Genomic DNA, 10,078 nt, shown 5'->3' with positions numbered 1-10,078 from the left:
ACAACTATTTGAAAATCTGGAATCTGAGGGTGCAAAAAAATCTAAATATTGAGAAAATCGCCTTTAAAGTTGTCCAAATTAAGTCCTTAGCAATGCATATTACTAATTAAAAATTAAGTTTTTATATATTTACGGTAGGAAATTTACAAAATATCTTAATGAAACATGATCTTTACTTAATATTCTTGGCATAAATGGCATAAAAGAAAAATCGATAATTTTGACCCATACAATGAATTTTTGGCTATTGCTACAGTGCTACTTATCATGGTGTTCTATTCAACCGGTCAAATTATTGCATAGATGTTTTGTGGACAAAAAGCCAAAAGTAAGCAATACTATGATCCTGCCTGAATATACTCTGTTATTTTCTATTCACCTTGGGAATAAGGTTAAAGGCACAATATGTAAGTTTTTTATTAAAATATCCAAAAATCACTAGAACAGTGTTATATATTTTGCTGACTTGTGTACTTACATTATCCCAAATGTTTTGAAGAATGTTTAAATCCAGAGAAATAAGCAATTTTAACTAGTGGCACGGAGCGTGTCTATAGTTTCATTGTGTCGCCTGCTAATGACGTCATAACCCTCGATTTCACCAAACACCAAAGACGCTTTAATATGCTATGCGTTTTATTAGACAGGTGACGAACGCACAAAGTAGCATTATAACAGAACTTTCAAACGTATCTAGTATGATAAAACAGCGCTGCTTTTTTTTCCCACATACGCACGACCGGAAGGAGCGGAAGCGGTCGACTGTGGCATAATAAAAGCTCCGCTGCTTTCGAGCCGTGTGTCACGCTCGTTCAGCGGCCTCGTTTCGCTTCAACGGCTTTCAGCCTCACCCTGCTTCATTCTACTACGTTAATAAATCATTAGCTCATCCATGAACATGATTTCTGCCCGAGTCCCGTCGGATTGCATCGGCTGTGGGGATGAAGACGACAACTCCCATGATTCCACACCCAGTCACGGTGTCATCAAACTACGCCTTTGATTCTTTGTTTATTTTGAATACGCGCTCTCTAGCGGCGAAAAATTACATATTGTGCCTTTAAGTGTTACCAAGATTTTATGCATAATGTGGGACTTTTAATTGCAAACTATACCAAAATGCTCTGGGACTCTTATTTTGAAATGTCTATGCTTTACTTCCAGCTGGCAGCAGCTCATCACATTTATTTATTTAAATCAGCCTTTTTAAGTTTAAAAATCACATTAGGCCATACTGCGATTCTAGTTTTTCTGTCCACAAAATAAAGTGAGATTTAAGGTATTAAATATTTTTTATGACCTTAAATTTGATCAAACTGAATTTAAGGCTTTTAAGACCCACAGGAACCCCACTAATTTCACTTCAGAATGATGCTGCAAACGGATTCACTCCAATGCAGTTCAATTCCCTTCAGGCCGAGTTGCTTCACCTCAGAACGATTCACTTAACTTCAGATTAACTGACTTTATCAAAGGACTAACTTCACCAGATGAAAAGTATAATTCACTCACTTCAAATCAAAACCAAAATCAAAGTAAAGTTGTACCTGTCTCCCCTGGTTTCTGAAGAATTCGCCGGTGTTCTCGATGACCTGTTCATCAGACAGCAGGCTGTAGGGCTGCTCCTTACATAAAGTGAAGATCTCCCACAGAGTTACTCCAAATGCCCAGACATCACTAGCTGTTGTGAACTTCCCCTAAAAAACACACACATGTAACACACAATGCACTGATACAAAGGAAGAAAGCCACTGTAGACAGTCTCCACCTAACAGTTAAATGTAATTTTTTTTAAAGAAGTTTCTTCTGCTCACCTAGGCTCCATTCAATTGAAAAAAATACAGTAATATTGTGAAATATTATTATAATTTAAAATAATGGTTTTCTATTTGAATATATTTTAAATGTAATTTATTCTTGCGATGCAAAGCTGAATTTTCAGCATCATTACTCCAGTCTTCAGTGTCACATGATCCTTCAGAAATCATTCTAATATGCTGATTTGCTGCACAAGAAACATTTCTTATTATGAATCAATGTTGAAAACAGTTGTGCTGCTTATTATTTTTGTAGAAACTGAGATGCATTTCTTACACATGAATCTTTGATGAAAAGAAAGTTCAAAAGAACAGCATTTACAGCCTCTCTTTCTCTCACCAGTAAAATGCTCTCCCAGGCCATCCAGCGTATAGGCAGCACAGCGCGCCCCTGTATACGATAATAATCACTACTGTACAAGTTTCTGCTCATGCCGAAATCAGAGATCTTTATGGTGAGATGACGGTCCAGGAGGCAGTTCCGTGTGGCCAGATCACGATGCACAAAATTCAGAGAAGCCAGGTACTTCATCCCAGAAGAGATCTGCACCGACATGTGCAACAGGTCAGCAATGCTGCAGAAACAGAAATAAAAGAGTCTGAGTTCATGAAAATAAAACAGCAAAGGCACACAAAACATGACCTGGCTTCAAACCAGTATCAAATTCAACCAGCACCACGTCTGACTGCGTGAAAGCACAAATGAGACTTGAAAGCTATAAGGGAGATGGAAATTTCCTTAAAAGCCTTTATATATAATGTATTATAAAATTAGTTTTAATGCATTAATTGTGCCTCGTAATGCACATTATAATGCATTGCATGATCTTATGAATAATTGCAACCACAGTTATAATACATTATAATACTTAAATATTCATTGTTGCACCTTTAAAACGAAAACCCCCAGTTTCACAGACAAGGCTTAAGCCTACTCCTAGACTAAAATGTAAGTCTGAGCTGTTTCAACTGAAAGAAACTTGCACTGACTGATCTTAAAATATATCAGTGCCTTTGTTTTGTTTCAAAAAGCACACCAGTAATGTTTTTTTCTAAGCACGTTTATAAAAATTACCTAAATGTCCTAATTGAACTATGGCCTAATCCTGGCTTAGTCTAAGCCCTGTCTGTGAAACCGGGCCTTAATGTATTAAAACACATGAAAACCAAACCTACAAATATTATAATGCATTTTCAATTTGAGAATGCATTTAAAATGCAATTATTTATGAAGAGATATAATGCATTACAATGTATATTATGAATACCTTTATAATGCATTATAAAGAAAGGCTTTAAGTAAAGTGTTACTTAAATTTAACTTAAGTTTGATCTTTTTTTTCTCATATAAAACTACATTTTGGCTTCAGAAGGCTTTGAATACAACACAAAAGTCATTTGAACAAGGTTTATGATACTTTTTGTCTTTTGAACATTCTAATTAATAAGAATAGCACAGATATTCCGTTAAAAGTCTTCTGTGTAGAACGTTTTTTATTATCAAAACTATTAAAGACTGTTTTCATTAAATGAAATAAAGCTGAAATATATAAACAAAAATAATAAATAAATACTAGATGAAAACATAAAAAAAAAACTTGAAAATATTAAGTTGTAAAAACAAAGGAAAATCTGAAATGTTGCCTTGGCATTAAACTTAAAAAAGTACTAAGTGCTAAAATTGCTAAAATTAAAGCTAAATAGAAATATAAAAAAACTAAAATGACAAAAGAACATGACAAAACTACTAAAACAAACTAAATTAAAATTATAACAAATAAAAACAAATGCAAAATATTAATAAATACTATAATAGTATATAAACAATTTTAACATATGGAAAGGAAGAAAGAAAATCATACAGGTTTAAAATGGCATAAAGTTTAGCAAAATTGTGCTCCATTTTGTGTTTAGCAATTGATTGTAAAAAAAAAAAAAAGAAAGAAAAATCTGATTGCTGGTACTTCTTTAAAAATGTAGGTTCTTTAATTCAGGTTTTCAAAAAAGAACACATTGAAATAATTTCCACGTTGGACTTGAAGACTCAGAGGTCTCACTTCAAAACTTGTAATCTGAAACATTTCCATCATAAATTGAGAGCTGACTTGAAACTGGAAGGTTAAGTTGAAGAATTCGGAGGTTAAGAACGTTAATCTCGACTCTGACTTGTAGAATAGCGATATTGACCCCTGTCTGGAGATGAAAGACTGTACATGTCAGACTTCTTCATAATGATGGACACACCTGACAGACGGAATGTTGTTGGCATGCGTGAGTGTGCTCTCTATCTCTCTCTGGGACAGGAACATGTTGAGGTCTCCGTTCTCCATGTACTCCGTCACCATGCAGAGCGGGTCGGAGCTCACACACACGCACAGCAGCTGAATGATGTTTGGGTTATTCAGACGCGACATGATCTTTATCTCCTTCAGGAAGTCATTTCTACACGGACACAAAAGTCAGAAAGGTTATCATGGGATCAGGAGAAAGGTTACAGGTCAACATCCATCAGTAAATATTGACTGACAACAATAAATGAGAAATAAATTCCAGCTGTAAACAGATGAACACTTTCTGACAGAAAAATTCCAATGATAACTGTGTATTTATAAACCATTTTTGACATGTTATGAAGGATTAGGAGTCTTTTAGGAGTCAATATATGACAAAATAATTGAAGTGATAACAAGTATAATTGAATATATTAGAAAAATATTTGAAAAAAAAAAGCTTTATAAACAAAAACAATTTAAACACTGCATTTCATTTGCCTATTGTTTGTCTTAAAGGGATCATATGATGCTGCTAAAAAGAACATTATTTTGTGTATTTGGTGTAATGAAATGTGTTTATGCGGTTTAAAGTTTAGAAATGTATGCTGAACGGCTACAGTTCTCACTCAAACGAACGGCAGCTGTACAAACAACACAAAAGTTTCCCCACTCTACTGTTTCTTCATTATATGATACTTATGTATCTTCTTACGTTATATATTTATTGGGATAGGCTACATTCATTTTTGTTCTCACCGTTTCTGTCGTGTTGTGTCGTGTATCTCTGCCACCGTGGTCCAGGTGTACAGGTGCTACTGGGACTGATGTGATTGAACGCGGCAAACTAGTTCGCGTGTGGGAAATGAAAGTTTTTTACTCGCAGTATTTGATGTGCGCATGCGCAGCTCTCAACCCTACGTTCCAGCACTTCTCAGTTTGTTTGTGCTTGTCATGTATAATATCAGCAGGTGCGTTATCATTACACCAAATAAAATGTTATAATGATAACGAACTATTATTAAATAACAATAAACAATATATACGTTTATACTGATTTTTTTATTTATTTTTTTTTTAAATAAGTTAAATTTTTATTTATGGTAGCCAACTCTCTCGGGTCAGGTAGACACCACTGTGACTCCTTCCACCTAAACCTTACTGAGGCTTGATATTTAGAGACCCTCTCAATAAATATAGCTGCTATTTTAGAGTTCAGAAATGTTTAATGGAATCAGGTCATCATTTGTTAATCCGCATCTTGCAAAACAGTGTTGTTTTCTTTTCTTTTTTTTTCTTTTTACATAAAAGATTAACTATATAGACATGCTGACATGCTTATAGACATTCTGTAACATTCACCATAATAAGCTTCCTTCCCAATACACCCAGAACTTATTACTGGAAAAAAATGGGTCATTCAGAAATAATAATGGTTATGATTTAACCAAATGACCATATAAACAAAAAGCTTCATGTCCCCCCTGGTCATGGGATATCCTTCTGAGGGATCACAGTATTAAACACAAGTGGCTGTAGTTTATTTTTTACCATTGTCTCCAGTCATTTCAGTCTGACCAGATAGTTATTCTGTTTTGTTAAAGTGCCCCTAATTATGGGTTAGGAAAGTTCATGTTTTTGTTTTGGGAGTCCCCAACAACAGGTTGACATGCATGCAAGGTCAAAAAACACTTTCATTGTCTTATAATATGCATTTATTTTTACCTTATTTGCTCAACGACTCCCAAACGATTCGCTCAACGATTCATTTTTCCAAACCCCTCCTTTGCGTGACGCTAATCTGCGGTGATTGGTCTGATTGGTCTCATTTTATCATACCTGTAATGCCTGATAAAGCAGTGTTTGTGAGCGCAGAGCTGCTTTGTGTACAGCGTTACCGGGGAAACCGCTATTTTACCAAAAGGGGCACCTAGTGGCAAAGACGAGACAATAACTTTATACAAGGTGCACTTTCAGATTTAAAACTTTGCAGGATGTTTTCATTCACTTAGAGCTGTGTTACACACTGCATGAAAGGTAATTTTCAAAAATCCCTAATAGGGGCACTTTAATCCATGAGCCAATCCATTTTATTCCCACCAAATAAAACACAATTACATAACCATTTCCGAACTTTTTAGCAAGAGCTTCCCAGAAGCCTCACTCTGTGATGCAACTTTCCAATCAATAGTTTTTTTTTGGTGTGTGTGCTTTTTCCCCTCAAACCTGGCATTGCTGGTGGCATCCGCTCTGAGTTGTTTAACTGCTACTAGCACCGGCCTGCCGTCCTGCTCCGGTAATGGTGCACCCTCTCCCAGAAACTCAGCCAAACCCTCGGCCTCACACAAATGCACCTGGAAACAGCAACAACAGTATGAACATGAGCGAGCAAACATACTTAAACTGATTGAGAGCGGAAACACACTCGCATGGGCTCCACTAACAACCAAAATACCACAACGTACTAGGGTATTACCATGTTATTTTTATTTTTTTATTTGGCATACAATATGAATACCTTACTATGTAAATATTTTAATCACTGTACCAGCGTATACACTAGTCTGGGGTATGTAAGAAAGAAATGAATACTTTTATTTAACATTGATGCATTAAACTGATCGAAAGTGACATTAAAGGCATTTATAATGTTGCAACATATTTATTTCTATGTTTTTATACCAAACTTTCTATTCATCAAAGAATACTGAAAAAAAAATGATCATGATTTCCACAAAAATATTCAATACTGATTCAGCATTAATAATAATTAGATGTTTCTTGAGCAGCAAATCAGAATATTAGAATGATTTCTGAAGAATCGTGTGACACTGAAGACTGGAGTAATTATGCTTAAAATTCAGCTTTGCATCACAGGAAAAAAATATATTTTAAAATATGTTAAAATAGAAAACAGTTACTTTAAATTGTAATAATATTTCACAAAATTACTGTTTTTTGGTATTTTTAATTAAATAAATTCAGCCTGGGTGAGCATAAGAAACTCTTACAAAACAAAACTTTTGTATATCATACAGTACTGTATGTCACAGTACTATGGTATTACTATCCGGCACCGTGGTGTCACCATACAGTAGTAACATAATAATCAGGGTCAACTGAGATAAAAAAGTATTAGTAACACTATTGCATAAAATCCTTGGCTCTCACTCTAGATTTCCAGTGTTTTTCTTAATAAAGCCATACATAATAGTCATGTGTGGTCACTAATAACAGGGTTTTCTGGGAACTCTTTCACTGTAATTTCACAGAACAAACATCAGGCATTGCAGCACTGTTTGTATAAAACAGTGTAAACAGTGCGCGAAAACATCCCAACTAACTCCGAATAAAAGACAATTCAAGTGCGTCCAGAAGTGAGCCAACAGAACAACAGCAGCGGTAATAAAACCTCCTGCTGTGCTTCATCCAGACTCACCTCACCAAACTGGCCTTCTCCCAGTTTCTCTCTGAACAGCAGTCTCTCTCGTGGGAACTCGGCCACTGAGATGTCCTTCCGTGTCAGGGAATCTACGGTGAGGGCCGGAACGGCGTACATGTTGCTGCCGGTGACCCCCTGCAGGCTGATGATGTCGGTTTCAGCGTAGTGCGGCACGCTGCTCTGAAAACACTGGTGTGGGGTGCACAGGGTCACGTCAGGTTCGGTGTATCCTCCGCTACAGGCTACAGAGACAAAGAGATGTCACTAGGCATGACCAATTGTAATTTATATTAAAATTACTTGAGGTGTAAATTCTTTCCCCTTGCATTCTGTTTTATTTTCTCATTTATTTCAAGCATTTCTTTATTTGTCACCCTATTTATTTTATATCATCCAAAAATCGTCATTTATTCACCCTCATGTTGTTCTAAATCTGTATGAGTTTTGTTTTTTTCTTTCTGTGGAATGCAAAAAAAAAGGCATTTTGAAGACTTTTTAAACAAACTGTTTGGGGTCCCATTGACTTTGACAGCATTTCCATACTGTTCAATGGAAGTCAATGGGAGCCAAAATTGTTAGGTTAACAACAATCCTAAAAATATTTTTTCATTGACTTCCATAGTATTTTTTTTATCCACACTATGGAAGTCAATGGGACACGAAGCCATTTGGTACCAACAATCTTCAGAATATCTTTTTTTTTGTTCTGTACAAAAATTCTATGGAGGTCAATGGGACCCAAAAACATTTGGTTACTGACAACCTTCAAAATATTTCCTTGTGGGTTCCACAAAAATACAATGGAAGTCAATGGGACCCCAAAACTGTTTGGTTCCCAATATCTTTGAAATACCTTTTGTGTTACACAAAAAAAAAAAAAAACTACGGATATCAATTAACCCTTCGCTGGAAGTTTGATGGACAGGTGATCTGTCCAATCATAATGCCAAATCTAGCATTTTGTCCAACAAACAAACAAGACAGAAGAGTAGATTAATGTTGGTCGACTTGAACTTGAAAAATGGTGTTTATTTTGTGCTATAACTAGTAGAGGAAGAGATGATCGGTTTACGTGGCGCTTGAATCTGAGGCGCTACAGCGATTTGTCACAACACATTAAAAAGCCACAAAACCGTATTTATTGTTTGAATTTCTTAAAAAATTACAAAATTTTAAAGCTGAGATTTTGTTTCATACCAAAAGCAACCTGCTCTGTCTTGCCTGCCAGTGTGTTGTAAGTTTCCTCTTTGCTCAGCGATGTATTTTTCACTGCGTGCGAACATGATGTGTGACGTGAGAGCAGCATGGCTTGTTGGACATAGCAACAGTAACTAAGGGGGGTCGGGTCTTTGCGAAAGGTCAATTGGACACAAAATCATTTGGTTACCAACAAATTTTAAAAAATCTTCTTTTGTGTTTCACAGACAAAAGAGAAACATACAGGTTTGGAACGGCATGAGGGTGAGTAAATGTTGACCAAATTATCCCTTTAAGTACTATATATGCTTTTAAAAAATTTGAAATGTTGACAATCATGTCGCTTTGTTGATGAAGATTGAGAGAAAGAGGAAGAAAGAGAGACAGAAAATGCAGAAGATGACAGTAGAGGAACAGGCCAACTTCATTTTATTTCAACCAAAACCCTGAGGTGTCTGGGTGCAAGAAACCGCAGTGTCAAAAATTACCATAGGAAAATCTAGCAGCAGCTCTTACGTAAGTAAGTCCTTCAGTCTGGTAACAAGGTCAGGTGGAGTTCATAGACTGCAAGCAAAAGATAAAGAATGCAAGACTAGACGAGGAAGAATGGAAAAGTGCAGCATGCAAACTGTTGAGGAAACAAATGTCAATGAAATCAAGTTCAACAGGATGAAAAATAGAACTCAGAGAGAATATTTCTTAAAAGATAGTACAAGAGGTTAGTTTAAGAATGGACATCATGTTCAGATATTCAGTAATGTACTGAAAGTCTTCACAGTAGCTCTGGTCCAGAACCTAGTAGGCTACCTGGGCAACATTGTTAGGATTCATGGTTGACGTGAAGACGGTTCTATTTGGCAGTAAAATTATGTTGTCTTTATTTTTGTCCACATTCTAAAGCCTCGTACACACTGGGACGATTATCGCGCGCGCTTGTCGCCGACGTTTTTCGACACGTCTTTTGTGTTCATACCATAGACTGTATAAAAACATGGACGTAGTGTCCGTGACGTAACCCGTAGACTTCCGACGAGCGTTTTGAAGTCTAAAGTAGGCGGAGCCAGCCGTCACCATCTTGGCAGCGCGTTACCGCGTGTCACTCCTGGATAATCGAAAATGGGCAAAGAGGCGGGAGCTGGCTGCTGAAACCACGCCCACCTAGCGCGACGGTGGTGACAGCAGCGGCAATCCACCTGTCACTCAAGTGGCCACGCCCTTAATTATGCAGAACTTTAAGGCTTAATATAATTTAAACGGATGAGTTATAAAAAAATTCACCCCCCTCACAGTTGTCATGAACGGCAAAATTAGCTATATAGACCAAAACCACTTTTTGTACCAGGCTGTAAACA

At 36.4% G+C, this 10,078-nt stretch overlaps 1 protein-coding gene across 1 annotated transcript in view; it reads right to left on the bottom strand.

Annotated features, from left to right (window-relative positions):
* The window catches only part of LOC107725118 (discoidin domain-containing receptor 2-like), a 25,303-nt gene that overhangs the window by 2,695 nt on the left and 12,530 nt on the right, over positions 1-10,078 (bottom strand). Inside the window, exons 11-15 of the mRNA XM_016534274.1 lie at positions 7,527-7,771; positions 6,314-6,441; positions 4,062-4,259; positions 2,158-2,392; positions 1,548-1,697 (exon numbers count right to left, since the gene is read on the bottom strand). Coding sequence (XP_016389760.1) covers positions 1,548-1,697; positions 2,158-2,392; positions 4,062-4,259; positions 6,314-6,441; positions 7,527-7,771 — 956 coding nt within the window. The remainder of the gene's footprint in view (positions 1-1,547; positions 1,698-2,157; positions 2,393-4,061; positions 4,260-6,313; positions 6,442-7,526; positions 7,772-10,078) is intronic.

The sequence above is a fragment of the Sinocyclocheilus rhinocerous genome, unplaced genomic scaffold, assembly GCF_001515625.1.
Source record: "Sinocyclocheilus rhinocerous isolate Xijiao unplaced genomic scaffold, SAMN03320098_v1.1 scaffold1295, whole genome shotgun sequence".
NCBI classification, from domain to species: Eukaryota; Metazoa; Chordata; class Actinopteri; order Cypriniformes; family Cyprinidae; genus Sinocyclocheilus; species Sinocyclocheilus rhinocerous.
This window is presented reverse-complemented; position numbering and strand designations above follow the sequence as displayed.